Source organism: Chenopodium quinoa, unplaced genomic scaffold, assembly GCF_001683475.1.
Source record: "Chenopodium quinoa cultivar QQ74 unplaced genomic scaffold, ASM168347v1, whole genome shotgun sequence".
Lineage (NCBI taxonomy): Eukaryota > Viridiplantae > Streptophyta > Magnoliopsida > Caryophyllales > Amaranthaceae > Chenopodium > Chenopodium quinoa.
The window spans coordinates 1,966,231-1,982,679 of record NW_018742770.1 but is presented as its reverse complement, the minus strand read 5'-3'; the positions used below and the strand labels follow the sequence as shown (position 1 = coordinate 1,982,679).

The 16,449-nt window shown below is 36.3% G+C and overlaps 2 protein-coding genes across 3 annotated transcripts; one reads left to right on the top strand and one right to left on the bottom strand.

The window, feature by feature from the left end:
* The first annotated feature begins 1,360 nt into the window (after positions 1 to 1,360).
* LOC110724641 (endochitinase A-like) lies at positions 1,361 to 8,203 on the top strand. Of its 2 annotated transcripts, XM_021904068.1 has the most exons (6): positions 1,361 to 1,742; positions 1,839 to 2,030; positions 3,056 to 3,142; positions 4,987 to 5,265; positions 5,712 to 5,859; positions 6,966 to 8,203. In XM_021904068.1, the coding sequence occupies exons 2-6, from the start codon at positions 1,962 to 1,964 to the stop codon at positions 7,937 to 7,939; spliced, it is 1,557 nt and encodes a 518-aa protein (XP_021759760.1). In that variant the 5' UTR covers positions 1,361 to 1,742; positions 1,839 to 1,961; the 3' UTR covers positions 7,940 to 8,203. The 2 variants fall into 2 exon arrangements, with proteins under 2 accessions (XP_021759760.1, XP_021759761.1); XM_021904069.1 differs by lacking the exons at positions 1,361 to 1,742; positions 1,839 to 2,030; positions 3,056 to 3,142 and adding an exon at positions 3,168 to 4,902.
* A 68-nt stretch (positions 8,204 to 8,271) lies between these two features.
* On the bottom strand, positions 8,272 to 10,992 carry LOC110724491 (protein NETWORKED 2A-like). The gene has a single exon (XM_021903912.1). It carries the CDS (start codon positions 10,990 to 10,992, stop codon positions 8,272 to 8,274), a length of 2,721 nt encoding a protein of 906 aa, XP_021759604.1.
* Positions 10,993 to 16,449: the final 5,457 nt, after the last annotated feature.

Genomic DNA, 16,449 nt, shown 5'->3' with positions numbered 1-16,449 from the left:
AAGGATATGTAATTAATATTGATGGGTTCACCTTGTGAGAGAAATTAATTACTCCGTATATATTCTAAAACTTTCCAAATAAAGAAATGAAGCAAGTATTTAAAAACGGTCGAAAAAAAAGTTGAGCAAGTATTTAAAAATGGAGGGAGTATTGCTAATATTAATCTTGTTAATCATGTTTATGATTATATTAATATTAATCATGTAAACCTATGTTTTCAAAACTTGTATTATTTGTGCACACCTATACTTTCAAGAAAAGAATTTTTATTATTGTATTTTTATTTTTATAATCGCATTAGGCCTAAAAAAGTTAGAAATGTATTTTAATTCGAATTTTCAGATTGGATCCAAATTACCAAATTAAATTATAGTTCAGATTGGATCGGATTGGATTTGGTAAGGAATTCGAAAAATCAAAATTTATTTCGATTCGGATTGGATTTGGGCTAAATCCAAACCGAAAATCGAATGGACACCCTTAAACAACAACACTACCGCTGCACCCCCAATTGCCTAACCAACAAGAGCACTACCGCTGCTCCCCAACTGCTGTCCAACCAGCCACCATGCATTAACCAGCGAATTGAACTCCACTAGCAGAGAACCGCCCAACCTGCCACCATCAACAACGAATTGAACTCCACTAGTAGAGAACCGCCCAACCAGCGAATTGAACTCCACTAGCAGAGAACCACCCAATTTGTCACAATCAACCAGCGAATTGAACTCCACTAGAGAACTGCCTAACCAGCCACTATCAACCAACAAACTCCATCAGTCGCAACCTGCAATTGCACCTCTCATGTGACTCGCACCAGCATATTGCAACTGAATTACACTCTACCTCGCCGTAATTATCCACCAGAACCACCAGTTAGCCACTACATCTCCAACCACAACCCGAAATCGACCACCAATCGCCACCAACCACAAGTAGAGCAACCCTTGAATTTCCAGCCACCAAAACCTGCATCCCCACAACAACAACATGCAACTAAGCTAGCATCGGTCTTCGCAATGGTTCTAAACTTTTATTTTCTTGCGATTTTTTTTTTCTTTCTATTTTTTAGATTTTTGTTGGCGTTTGTATTGATTAATTGTAAGTTACTTATTTTTTTTGTGCAAATTGTAAGTTACTTATACATTAAGGCTTCCCTCAAAAAAAAAAAAAAACATTAGGGCTATGAATAACATTTCCTATAAATTATTCATGAACAAAAATAAAAAGTTCATGAAAATATGATTTTTTTTTGTCAAGTGAAGTTCATAAAATTATATATAAATGAATATTATGTTCATATTTAAACTCATTTATTAAACAAGTTTCAAAGATTGTTCAATCACTTTCATTAACTTAACTCCACATTTAATAAACAAGCTTAAGTGCTTAACGCAATTTGTTTATTCACTAATCTTTGTCTACGCTCTTCAATGCTCTGTCATTGTCACTCAGATACTTTCTCTCTCCTCCCACCTCCTCACCTCCCCCTTTCTCCTTCCATTGTTGAAATTTCACAACAAGTCATTCAAAATTCCATCGCCATTACTGTACCTTAAACCCTAGCTTAGGGTTTTAGCTTCAATATGGGGAAAATTTCTAAATAATCTCATCATCTTCACCAAATCATGTTGCAGTAAGCTTCGAATTTTGATTAATCGGAAGCCATGGTTGATGCTACAGAGATTAAGCTCAAGAAAGTTGCCGTCACTGAAGAAGATGTTTGCACACTCTTACAGAGGTATATTTTCTCTTTCTCTGTCCTCTAATTCTTCATAATTGTATGATTTTTGTTGAATTTGATGAAATTCTGATGATGATTTTGGTGAAAAATTAGGTATTCAGCGACGACAGTTTTGTCGCTACTTAGAGAAGTTGCGCAATTTCCAGAGGTGAAAATTGATTGGCAGGCGTTAGTGGAGAAGACGAAAACTGGAATCAAACTGCAAGGGAGTATCAGATGTTATGGCGTCATTTGGCTTATCGCAAACCCTTGATTGAGAATATTGATTCTGAGGATCAACCTTCGGTTAGTTTTTGATTTGTATATTGATTTTGGATTATGATTTTATTTTTGGTGAATGTGCACTGGCACTGAGATCTTGAGATGAATTGAATGAAATCATGATTGCGTTTTTGCCGAGTTTTGAGCAATAGTAATAACTAATTAGGACATGAAACTTGCCTGTAATTGATTTGAGTTTTGATGGATAGAAAATCTTGTGAGAGGTTTTTTTTTGGGTTTCTTAAAATTAGAAACTCAGTTCTCTCTTTTTGAAATTATGAAATGATACTTTATAGGAAAAATGACTCATTAATTGTTTCAGTAATTCATTTATTTTGCTTTTCCGTGTTTCTTACTTGAAAGGAAATTGGGTTATTGCTTGGTTTTTTGTAAACTTCATCGTGCAAAAATGCAAAATTTGAGCCTGTGTTGAAGTGAAAAGGAAATTACTTGGATTGATTTGGTTTATTTTTTCGCCAATCTATACAAGGTTTTGTTTGTATTTGTAGAATCGTGTGTTTAGACTATTTGAAATTTTTTGTTTTTGTTGTTGACATGATTAATTATAGATGATGTAGTGTTGTTTAACTTGGATATATTATTGGCTAAGTTAAAGATATGTAGTGGAAAGACAGGAATTAAGTATCAACCATTTGCGAAAGGAGGGTTAGGGACAAAAGCATACATTCTCTACCTCCCAAGGGTTGTTAGCTCTCTAAGAGGGTAGCTGGGAGTACTATTTACAACACCCTCAAAGTAAATTACCCTTAATAATTTACTGAATGGAAAAATAGATTGGTGAATCCTTTGTATTAGCCACTCCTCCAATATATGTCAATCATTGAAACATAATAAGAATTAATAATAAATTAAGGAATAAGAAAGTGTAATGTCTGGGTGCCTAATTTGTATGGGCAGCAAGCGTTAATAATAAATGACGTAACATTGCATGACATGCCCTATGTAGCATCATAAGCATTCTATTTTTTCATGTTTTCCTGGTTTCAGATGAACATTTTATAGCTTAATGTAGATGCCAATGCATACAGGATGATGATAGTGACCTGGAATATGAATTGGAAGCACGTCCCCCAGTTAGCAATGAAGCTGCCACGGAGGCTTTGAACTGTGTAAAGGTTAGATTCAACATAATTTATATTTTAAGAGAGTAATGTCAGATTTGATTTTATTTGAGTCTTTTTTAGCTATTTATATGCTGGTAATGGATTCTTTTTTTAAGTCTTTGCCTGAGTGGAAGTTCGCTTGCCATATTAACCGTCTGTTTCTACTTTCTAGATGTCTGCTTAGCTGTCTGAATTTAGATCTCCTATTCTCCTCTCTAGTTTATTAAAACAGATGATGCAAACTTTATTCTATGTAGTTAAGTTTGGAGATTGGCCATGTGTTAATGAATGATTCGAATATAATATGGAGATTGGCTCATGCTCTTAGGATACATCGTTGTTTGAAGATAGAATATAAAAATTCTTGAAGCCAAGCAAGCTTTGCTTATCAACCAGGGCTTGGCTCACTTGGTAAAGTTCTTACCTCATACCCTTGGGGTTTGGGGTTCATATCTTGCCAAGCAAGAGTGGTTGTGGCCTTGTGGGTAGGGATTCCCTTACCCTCCTTTAGTCCCTTCTACTCCCAAGTGCCCAAACCACAAATACTGGACTAAAATAAAAAACTGCGAGAAGGTCAGGTAAGCAAGCTTTGCGCTTGCCTGGTAAAGATCCACTCATTCTTTACTCCGCATGCACCACTACAGTGCCACTTGAATTGGCTTTTGCCATTTAGGAGTTCTAGCTTTTGAAATCTTAATCTTCTCTCTCCAAGCTACAATACCACCTTCAGCCTTACAGGATTTTAAAACCAAACATCCTGAAAGATAATATCTTATTTTGCTTCCCTCTTATTGCTTTAAAGAATAGAGCCATGGTCATTGGAGCCGCAATAATGGCGTTTGTGTTGATATGTTTTTCTACTGCACCCAACTGATTCTTGTTAATATTCAATTTTGTTAAACATATTCCAAAAAGTTGGACATTAGCAATCTTAACCTTGTTATTCCTAGCTGAAACTGAATCATCTAATTTTTAGAAAGCAAAGGCCCTCCTGCATCAGCATTTTTTAATGTTTCCTGGATCTAAATCTAATACAAATGAATGTAATTTGATCACTTGAATCTGCTTCATGAAGTTACAGAGTGGAAACAGCATGAGTAAGATTCAAAGAAAAGGCCAAACTATGTAACTTGGTTGCGGGGATTCAATCTCCATGTTCATGGCATGCTTTATGATAACTTACTAACTGTATTATATATGGAGTAGGGACGCTCAACCTCACCCTTCCTATTCGTTGGGCAATCTCAACTTTCTAGAATATTTAGAATTCACTCATCATCAAACTTGTTGTCTCCTTGTCATTATGGGATCCAACAAAAGCGGAGTATAGGACTTGCATTCCATACTTAAAATCAAAACAACACTTTCTGGATTCAGGAATATGGACCACACAGTGATCCTCATTCCTCAAGCCATAACTGCTTAATTGAACTGGAGCTTGTCAAGCAACCTGATCTTTTAAAATAGTGTATTGCACCTGAAAGAGATTGCTGAAATATGGGGCTAATCAGAAAGCCGACTCACCTGGCACTGTGGCTGTAGTGACTTGTCTCCAAGATCCAGAGGATAGTTGATTGTTCTGTGGCAGGAGCACGAGAAGTGAAAGACTTGGTGGTTGGTGCTTAACCAATTTCTTTTTAATCAGCTCTGACCAGGAGAATATTATTGGTGGATTGATGGACTATTGTAGTATGATGTTTCTGGTTTCATTGACTAGTTCATGGATTTGTTCTGGGTCACTAATTGCAACATCAATCTCTGCTGCAATATATGTAATGCTGCTTCTATATCTAAGTCCGATGCATAAATTATTACCATATTGCTTGTCTTATATGCTGATTAGTTTGCCTGCTTAGGTGCTTGCTTCTGGATCGGCTATCGAGTCTAGTATCCCCAATGGCTCAAGTGTGGAGGGTAGGACACTTAATATTAATTCATCACATGAAGCTTCAGGAAACTTTGGCGAAGGGCTGGATGCAAATGGATTACCAATCAATCGGAAGCGAAGAAAACCATGGTCGGAGGAGGAAGATCTAGAACTGATTACTGCCGTTCAAAAATTTGGTGAGGGAAGTTGGGCGGCTATCTTAAAAGGAGAATTCAAGGGGAATAGAAACGCTACTCAGCTAGCTCAGGTCTTATTAATGTTACCCTGTTTTTATTTATGTATTTTACACTGCTTTGTTTCATGCTTTGCCAGTAGTAATGATGAATTTTAATTTTAGTTTTGTGTCAAGAAAATTTTATGTTTGTTCTTAAATGTTTAGCCCTTATCTTGGGAAGATTTCTGTCTCAAAGGAATATCAGTCATCAAGTGTGGTTTTGCACATAGGCAGACTTAAAGGTGTAGAGCAAAAATATTAGGATGAGGCAAAGCGCAGAATATTTGAAACTTGACATTCATGGTGGGATGGTGAACTTATACCTTGGCTGTTTTTTTTTTTTTTTTTTTTTTTTTTTCATTGCTAAGTTTGCTAGATTTGTTTACATTAGGTTGGATAGTTCAAACAAGCTTTTAAATTGTTGTCTATGCAAATGTCTTTTTGAAATGCTGTATATCAGAGTTGCCTTGTGTGTGCAGAGGTGGAATATTATAAGGAAGAAACAGGGCAGCTTAAATATTGGAGGGGCCAAAATAGCTAGCCCACAACCTACGGAGGCTCAGCTGGCTACCCGTCGTGCTCTTGATATGGCTTTCAAGGACAAGCTATCAACTGGTTGTAGCACTGGTATGATCTTTATTGTTTTTGTGCATTTTATTTTGCTCAAGTATATGGAACTTCCAGTTTTGTGTTGTTATATTATCTACTACTGTTTTTTATGAGAACTTCTTATGTAGCTATTTCAGTATCACTAATTTCCTACTTTGTGTTCATACATATTAATACCATAATCATGTAAGACTTTGAACAATCTGACAATGTTTTTGAAGTCCCTTATAGACTTATGGAGCATTCAGTTATCATGTTAATTTAGGAAGCGGGTTTTCCTTCGCATTTTTGTTGTTGTTTGAGTCTCATTTCCTTTATCAACAACTTTTGAAGCCTTTTCAAAGTGTTTCATATGTTTTTCATCATGGGGTACGATTAAGCATTTCATCAAATTTAGTGGGATATGATTGATAGCGCAGGCTCCCCATTTATTCTACCTTTGGAAAATCATGCTTGATCTATTGTTTCGTCATTCTCTGTCCAAGGGCCTTATTGATAATAGGTTAGGTGAACTTGTCTTATTCATCTTGGTTTTGGCTGTGTTTTTCTAATGAATAATTTACTCTTTCCCCAAGGTCCAACAAGCGAAACACAGTGGGATGTATATTGAATATCTTCGTGTGTGTTAATATAATCCTCTCTAGATTTTATTTTATTAGTTAATAATTTTATTTTATTTTATTTTATTTTATTATTATTTTTTTTTCTCTATTTTTGTAGGGGTAAGGTCTTATGTTTCATAAAGGTATCATCGATCAGTATACAATTTGTGCTGAAAAATGAAACTATTAATGCCTGCAGAGTTGCAGGACATCCTTTAAGCTTTAAACAAGATGATTTTCAAAGCCTTAAAGATACTCTTTCTTTGTGTATCCACCCCACCCCCTCTCTTCCTCTTTTCTCCCTGTCCCCCCGTCCTCTCCCTCTATTATTTTATTTTAATTTTTTTTGACAGGCTCTCCCTCTATGATTTTAAAGCCTTAAAGATGCTCTTTCCTGTGTGTTCCTCCCCCCCCCCCCCTCTTTTTTTCCCCACCCTCCTCTTCCTGTCATAGCCTTCCTTTTGTTTATTTTATTATATTATCCGACTGGTGATAACTTGCTCACTTTTTATCATTTTGTAGTTGGCAATGAACCTGCTGTAACTACTTCACCTAAAATAAGTGGCTCAAAAACGGACTTAACTATTACCGGAGCTTCTGTTCCATCATCTCAGCCACAGTCCTCTCCGGTCACCTGCGTAACATCATCTGTGCCAAAGGCTCAGCCTCAGAAAAAGGTAACTCAACCAAGTGTCAGTACTGATTCCATTCAAGCTACTGCAGTAGCTGCAGGGGCCCGAATTGTCAGTCCCTCAGCTGCTGCATCTATGTTCAAGGCTGTACAGTCAAAAAAAGCAATGCATATAAGAGGAGATGATTCTTTAATCAAGACTTCTGCTGTGGGGTGTTCAAGCCCTCTGCCTCCCAATGTACATTTTATACGCACTGGGTTATCTTCAACACCAACTTTCACGGCTTCTGCTGGAACTGCATCCTGTGTTGCAGGGCAACAAGCCAAGGGTAATGGTGCAATAAAGCCCCCTGTTCCTCCAGCTGCAGTATCTCAGCTTCCGAAGGCAAGAACCCCATCTGCTGTAGGACTGGAGCGAACTACTGCTACCCAACAGATGGAAAATAGAACTTCAACTGCAGTAGATGTTCAAGGCTCAGATACTAAATTGACCAGAGTCCAAGAAGATAATGCTTCCCATCCCCAATGTTTGCCAGACTCATCACTTGATAAGTGCCGGGCAACATCTACTGTTGCAGATGTGGGTCTTAGTAAATGTATGGTCAATATTGGTAGTTCTCAATCTGCAAATGTAGCCAGGAATGAAGTTAAAGATGATGCTTGCAAGCAGATCTTTGAAGGTTCAGCCCTAAAAAGTGATAATGAGAAGCTCTCTGCTGTTCAGAATCTTCAAAGTGGTACCTCAGGTGTGGAAGGAACACCTGAAGTTCCACCAAGTAGGATCGTTGATGAGGGTGCTGAAAAGATGGAGGTTTCAAAAGAAGTATTGGTTAGTGTCAAAATATCTAACCAAACAAACTTATAGTACTGTGGTTAGGTCTATATATGTAAATGTCTGCCATTTTTCTCTGCTTATTGTTGTGTTAGTGTTTATAAATAGTGGTTCAAGTTCTGTTTGGCAACTGTTCTATACTTCTCTGTGAAACATTACATTGTAAGTACATTGGTGTATGATCATAAAGTCACTAATCATAATTTCTTGCTATAAGAAGGTTTGGGGGAGTATCTTAAGCTCGAATTACAGTATAAGAGACGATTTTTAAAGATTAATAAAATTCCTTTGTCGATATTTGTAAATGTTGAAGAAATTACACAGTATTCTATTGTGAATTATCTAGCAATGGACTATGTTGAACGTTAACATAATGATCGGTTTGTGACACAAGCAAACATTGATTGTGTTGGTGGTTTCTTATACTTTTTAAGCTTCGTTCCGAACAGAAATGTGTGCAGTGGGATTCTTGGCTTGATCGGTGGATTTGTTACACAACCCTTTGAATCAGAGAGACGAAGCTCTTTGTCTAACTTCACCAGTGCTTTCCCAATCTCAAACTTGAGTGCTTTGACACGGTTAACACCGGCTTGTAGTTCCTCAGCAACCTTGCTGTTTTCATGCTTCATATTAAGAATCTCTCCTTGGAACTTGGCTGATTGATAATCACTTAACCCATTCTCTTCTTTGGAATTGGTTTTCCATAGTTTTGTAATCTCATTCTGAATGTTGTTCAATGAGGAGAATCTACTTCGTAGTTCCTCCTGAAATACTCCACTATGTTCTAACCATAAAGTAAGTTCAGTCTGTATTTCTCTCAAATGTTTGTATAGAGGTCTAGCATCTGATTTCGCTTGATGTTGGGCCTTATCGCATACTCCGTTTTCCTGAGTTTGCTTTAACTTTGCTATCTCTGCTTGCAGGTCTGTGATCGTGGTCTGGAACTTTTGAATCTGGTGAAATGCGGTGCTGAACCTTAACCAAAAATCAAGGTTTGCCTCTAGTAAATTATCAAGCTCTGAACGAAGCCTGCCTTCAGTTCTTGAAACTGACCTTGTCTTAGTAACAAGGTTTATGTTTACTTTCTTTACTAATTCATTACTAGGTGAAGCTATATTCTCATATTCATTTTCGTTATCTTCAACTGTTTCATTGATAACAACATCTTCTCCGTACAAATGATAGAAAAGTGGCTTTCTCTCTGGTTCAGTGCTATGGGAGGAAGGTCCCAAATGATGAAACTCCTTATTTTCACTCTGATCTTCCGGTTTCATGCCACCATGTTCTTCCAGCCATAAATCCGTATTTCCATCTCCGTTTCCTTTAAGAGCACTAAGCTTATTTCGTAGCATTTGAATTTCCTCATCCTTAGCTGCAACTGTATTTCTTAATTCCCTCACATGACTTGCCAATTCAAAAATATTGTCTCTGTGCTTTTTCTCCATTTCACTAAGCTTAATCTTTATGTCTTTGTAGTCCCTGAGGATTATACTGTATTCTTCTACCAAAATCCTCTCTCTTTCCTCCATATTGTTCATGTAGAGTTGCCTCCAATTAAGTCCATCTTCTTCGCCTATTTGTATTTCAGTTTCAATGGTACTTTCTGCGGTCCTTGATATGTCTTGCTTCTCTTCCTCTTCTTCCACCTCTTTCATCTCATTTTGTGGCTCGGTATCACTACTATAACTCTCCTTTTCAGAATTGTTTTCTCTGATCTCTTTTTGTTCTTCTTCTGCTTCTTGTTCAGATTTTCCTTCATTGGAGTACTCAGCCCCTTCATATGGCTTCACATCGTGCAATTTCTCCTGAAGATGATCAAGTTTGCAACTAGCCCCTGTAATTTCTGCATCAATGCTGCTATTTTTATCTGCGACTACTTTGTTATAGTTTTTAACTTTGATAAGCTCTTCTTCCAATTCTCTCAACCTATTTCTCATGACAGAATCTTCCTGCAGTCGCTGTTTTTGCTCTTCTAAGCTCTCAATATGCCCCAAAAGCCTATCTATCTCTTGTCTTAATCTCTTCACCAGGGCATTTTGGGAACAAACTGTAGCCTCCAAACTAACTACTTTATCTGCTAGATTATCAATCTTCTCAGCCATCTCTGGCTCAGTGAAAGCTGTGCTAGAATCCAGTTTCAATTGCGCCCTTATATTCTCCCGTAGTGCATCCACATTATCTGTTCCATCCTCTATCTCAATACTAACAATTGTTTCTTTCAAGCTTGATCCCATTATCGAACCTTCTTTGGAGCTCTCTTCATTCTGTCCACAGTATTTTTTTAGAGCCTCAATCCTGTCATGAGCTTCTTTGATTCTGTTGTACTCATCCTTCACCTCGTATATTGACTTTTCTTGTTCCTCTTGCAACTTGGCTAAGGCCTTGGCGCATGACCTTAGGGCAGATCCCTCCATCAGATTACGTGCCTCATAATCTTCAATGACTGCGCCAAACCCAAACTCATCTTGCAAATTGCCAATCTTGGTTTGTGAATCAGTGATCTTACTCTCAAGCTCTAAGAACTTTGCCAGAGCATTCTCGTACGAGCTCTTCATAAATTCCTTCTCTGTTTGCATGATCAAAATCTCTTTTTCATAGGTGTCGATTTCTTTGAATGCTTCTTCCTTGCTTAGCCCTGAGTTGGCAGTCAATACAGTGCCTGAAGTAGTGAGATTTTTTCTAAGCTGCTCTCTCCTTGTGGCCAACATAGCTTGTGCTTTGGCATTAGCCATCCTAGGAGTGGGAAGTTTTGGAGGTTTTGGCAAATTTTTAGGGGATGAGTTCCTCATCGATAAGCTATCAGGGGAAGGAGAAGTAGAAGTAGAGCCTGCTAAACTGTCTTCATCGTCGCTTTCCATAGATAGTTGGACTTGTTCCGGGAAAGCAGTGGCAATGGTTCTGTTAGCAGATTGTAGATCCTTTGATAAGTGATCAAACCTCTCTGCTAAAGCTCTATATGCTCTATATGACTCTTCTACAGAACCTACAAGCTCTGGCCTCTTTTTGTAGTACATTTCGGCCCTTTTCGCGAATGAGTCTCCCTCTTGATCTATGATCTTCAACATGAACTGTACCTTCTCCTCCATATCTGAAACAACAACAAAGTTGTCACTTGTCAGTAAATTTTCCTCCCTATTCTATATTTGTAACTTTTTTAATGTGCATTTCGATGTGTACAAGTAAAAACTAAATTAATGTTCATAACCAAAAAGAAAAATAAAGAACAAACAATATTTGCTTGATTTTTTTAAGTCCCACAATACCTTGAAAATTTTATGCTATGTAAGTGGACTGGAGGAATGCATAAATAAAAAACCTAGGTCGCTTGGTTGTGTTGAATTATGGAATTGGTTGAATTGATACCTAGGTTGTGTCGAATTATGGAATAGGATGAAATGGATGCACATTGAAAGACTTGACAACATATATTCCGTGCAATGAGAATTAAAATTCCGAAAAATCTATTTATTTTACCATTATTACCCTATAAACAATATTGTATTATCTTATTAACCCGCTTTAATTCTCAATCAATTCAAAATAACTTCTTGATAAGCAAAAGAAACAATATTAAATTATAAATTAGGCAATCCTTGATGATAATAAATTATACGGAGTATTAATCAACTAGTTGTTAGAAAGGTAAAAATTATTGATGATTAAGATTAACCATAAACAATTTCAAACTACGTCTTACAATAATAGGCCACGTCAACTTTTATGGTAAAACTTTATTAGCAATAACATTAAATCCCATAAATATACGGAGCATTAACTACGGAAAAAATGAAAAATTTATTAATGTCATTTTCGCATTATAATACAATAAAATCATTTTCGCATTATAATACAATAAAATTTTGACAATTTTATGATCAAAGTTGACCCGAAATCAAATATGGCCATTTGAAAGAGGAAAAAAATAAAGCGAAAGAAACTAGCCTTGAAGGTTTTGCTCTAGCCATTTTGACTGTTTGGTTCGAATATGGCTAGCCCACCACCATGAATATGCACTTGTTGCTGCCCTATGCAGCATCTTTTCCTTCCTTTGTTGCTTCTCTCTGTTTAATCTTTTGTTTCCCCTCTTAGATATCTTGATATTTTAATGAATCAATGACAATTATGTTCAAAGAATAATTTTTTGAATTTCTATGTCAAAATAACAAAAAAAAAAAAAAAAAGAAATTTTCAACGTATCAAAGAAAATGCATACAATTTTGGTGCTTGTGGAATTTACCATGAACTTGGAAGGGAGGACATATCGCCTTATTTTTAGGGAGTGCCATAAGATAACAGTGAGCTTCCCTTGGGTATTTAATTGTTTTTTTATTATTAATCTTTGTAACTATTTGGATAAATTTGACACTTTGACTTGTTATAAAATATGCTGTAAAATTGACAGATTATCTTCTATAAAAGGATAACTCTATCTATGTTCTAATTGATTTTAGTATCTAGTTTATCTACAAATAAGATGTCTCATTTGGGATTTTGTACTAGTCCAAAACGAACTGGCTGCAACAAGGTTGACCAAAACATTTTTAAAGCATTTGTAACATTAATGATATTTTTTTTTTTTTTTTTTTTTTTTTGGTGGACAAGTGGGGAAAATCCCCAAGATTAAAACAAAGATGAAACAAAAAGCAGTAAAAGTAAGCTAAAATAAAAAACAAAAGGCTAAAGACTCCAACTCATAGACCATCAAGCCAATCTCTCCAGCTAGAAATTGCTTCCCTCTTTCGGCACCATCCGCGACCATGCCACCCCACTGAGATCCTCCAATAAAACTACACGAAGATCCGAAGGGATTGCCTCAAACATAACAACCTTCTCTACCGATTCCACCCCATAGTTTGCAAGCCAATCCGCAGCGCGGTTTGCTTCTCTATAGCAGTGGCTAATCGTCACTTCCCAATCCCTTCCAAAAATGAGTGTCTTACATTTCCGGAGTATATGAATATATGGTGAGTTGTATCTTACTACCACCTCGGAGTCTACTAAGATTTGTATCTTCCTGTGCCCTGCTTCCCAAGCCACGATCAGACCTCTCAGCACGCCTTGCAACTCTGCTTTGGTACATGTACACACTCCGCAGTTTATTGCAAAAGCTTCAAAAACCTCTCTATTGCATCCCCTAATGATTCCCCCAGCTCCGGCTCTTACCGGATTACCCTTCGAAGCCCCATCCGTATTTAATCTTACCCATCCTACCTTTGGAACTTGCCACCTTATGAAAACTTGTACCCGAGTTCCAGTACCAGTGCCTTTTAGAGTATGCTTCCTCTCCACTGCTTGCTTTATCAGCCCCACTCTTGCAAAAATAAAGCTAACTTGGTCGATTGGAATTTCCGGATTATCCCTAAAGCATCTCTCATTTCTCCACCGCCATGCCACCAACAAGCCACTCCAAATACCCTTGACCATTCATTCCCACGAACAGCTTTACCTTTTCTAATGTTCCACAAAATCCATGATTCTAAACCAAGTCCTTGTCTCTCCGCATCATCCCGAACGCCTAGTTTATTCCATACTGTTTTAGCAGCAGGGCAATTTTGGATGATATGCTAAGAATTCTCCTCTGCCTCTCCGCACACATAGCAACGAGGGTCATCTGTTAGATTTCTCACAAAGCGATTTGCGTTTGTCATTAACCGATCTTGAATTGCAAGCCATATGAAGAAACAAATTCGCTGAGGGACTGGCATTCTCCAAATATCTTTCCATTTTTCTGAGTCAGCATTATCGATCTTTTCACCATTTCGGATGATGTCCAATGCCGACTTCAGCGTGAAACCCCCTGAGGCACTTCCATTCCAATAAATTTCATCCGCTGCCTCTTCATCTTCTACTAGATCATGGGAAGCAATCTCTCCCAATATTTCTCGAGGAAGGAAATCGACAAACAACTCGAATTTCCATCCCGTGTGTTGATCCCACATTTCTTTAATAGTCGAGTCTTGGATGCTTATAGGTGGTTCAGGATGTGCACTTTCCAATAATGGAGCCTTGGTTGCCCACCTGTGATGCCAGAAAAAGGTTCTTCCCCCATTTCCCACTGCCATATTCACTCCTTTTCGAACAATGTCCACACTACTCATGATCCCTCTCCAAGTATTCGATGCAACTGACTTGTCCTTGAACATATCCAAATCACAACATTAATGATATTTTGAGAGTGAGGTATTGAGGCATAATTCAAGTGGTTAGTGTTTCTTTCCTTGTTCCAAAACATCTTGGAATATATTCTCATTACTGTCCATTTAGTGACTTTCCAAATATATACTACCTCTGTTTCTTTTTAATTGACACATATTCCTTTTTAGGAAGGTTCTTTTTAGTTGACACGTTTCCTTTTTGGGTAAATTTTTTACCTTGCATTTAAAAACTACCCCACTTGCTTTTTCATTCTCTATCACTCTCTCTCCTCTCATTAAAATATGTGCCTAAATCAAACGCGTCAACTAAATAGAAACGGAGGAAGTGTATAATACTACCTCCGTCCCCTTTTGATAGTCCCTTATGGGCAAATTTTAGTCCCAAAATGTTCACCCCATTTGCTTTTTCTAACAACCATTAATATTAATTTTTTACTAAAATTCCCTCCAATTTGCAACAATACTTGTGCAAAGTTATATTTCCCACGTAAATTTTGTTTTCCCATGTACTTTTATTCACTACGTGAAAAAATGAAATTGACACCAGTTCAAACCCGGCCTAAGGAACCGGTTTGAACCGGTGCCAATGTGAGGGGTGCCAAAAGTGGTTTAATAAGGCACCGGTTCAAACCGGTGCCAAAACTTGGCAATGGCACCGGTTTGGTTAACCGGTGCCAAAAATGGTCAACAAAAATTTTTTTGTTGTTTTTGGCACCGGTTAACCGGTGCCGAAAATGCCCAAACATATATATATATATATATATATATATATATTTTGTTTTTTCCATCTAAAAATTAAATAGCCTAAAATAAATAACAACATCAAAACATAAAGCCAATATCAATCATCATCAAAATTTGCAATATATGATCAAAAAAATATTACAACATAAAAAACTTTGATTGCAGCATATAAATTAAAAAAAAATTACAATTTAATTTTTTTTTTTTAAAATTACAATATAAATCAAAAAAATTAAAAAAAATCCATTCATTCTTGTATCTTGCTTCTTCGATTTTAGATCTAGAATTCATACCTGCACCAATTAAAACCAAAAAAAAAAATTGATTAATATAATTAAACTTCGAAATCGATCAAAACAATAACCCAGAAAAAAAAACTTGAAATCGAAAAAAAAACCCAGAAAAAAAAAAACTTGAAATCGAAAAAAAAGCCAGAAAAAAAAAACTTGAACTCGAAAAAAAAACCCAGAAAAAAAAAAAATTGAACTCGAAAAAAAACTTCAAATCGAAAAAAAAGCCAGAAAAAAACTTGGTCTCGAAAAAAACCCAGAAAAAAAAAATTAAACTCGAAAAAAAACCCAAGAATAAAAAATTAAACCCAGAAAACGAAAAAAAATTTAAATCCATTTAAATCCATTATTCGAGTAAACCCAGAAATTGAAAAAAATTTAAATCGAAAAAACCCAGAAAAAAATTAGAAATCGAAAAATAATTAAAATCCAAAAAACCCAGAAAACAATAAAAATTTAAATCGAAAAAAAATTCGATTAAAATCTGAAAAAAAAATCAAAATCGAAATTGATTAAAATTTTGATTAAAAGAAAATAGATTAAAAATTCGATTCTAATTAAAATCGATTAAAATTTAAAAAAAAAACCCAAAAATTCGATTGAAATCAAAACAATAACCCAGAAATACGATTGAAATCGATCAAAATAATAACCCAGAAAAAAAAAAGAATTTAAACAGATTACAATTTTAAAAAAATCGATAAAAAAATCAATCAAAACAAAAACCCAGAAAATTAAAACAAAACCCATAAATTCGCAAAGTCATCGGTCTTGCATGTTGTCTTCATAAACCTAGATAGCTTTAGAAGGAGAAGAAGGAGATCGAGAAAGATAAATTGAAAGAGGAGGAGGAGAAGGAGATCGAGATCGAAGGGAGAAAGAGGAGGGGAGGAGAGGAGAGAGAAAGAGGATGAAGGGTTAGGGGGATTTAAAGAGTGATTCGGTTTTTTTTTTTTAAATTTTTTTTATGGATTCGGTTCAAAAGGCACTGGTTCAAACCGGTGGCCTTTATGTATTTGGCACCGGTTTGAAGTGAACCGGTGCCTTATATCTTGGTTCATTAACCCGCGCTTTTTTTAGCCTATTTTTGGCACCGGTTTGGCATGAACCGGTGCCATTTGGAGGTTGCCTTTTTGTATTTTTCTACTAGTGATTACTTTCTCTCTCTACTTTTTTGCATACCCAATGTCAATTTACCTTTTCGATGTACTTTAACTATTCTTATTTGTGTTTATTAATTCCCGTGAAAAAGGCCCATAAGGGACTATCAAAAGGGGACGGAGGGAGTATATATTAAAAAAAAAAACATTTATGACATTTTAAAAGCATAAATATTTTGTTAAGTATTTCCTAT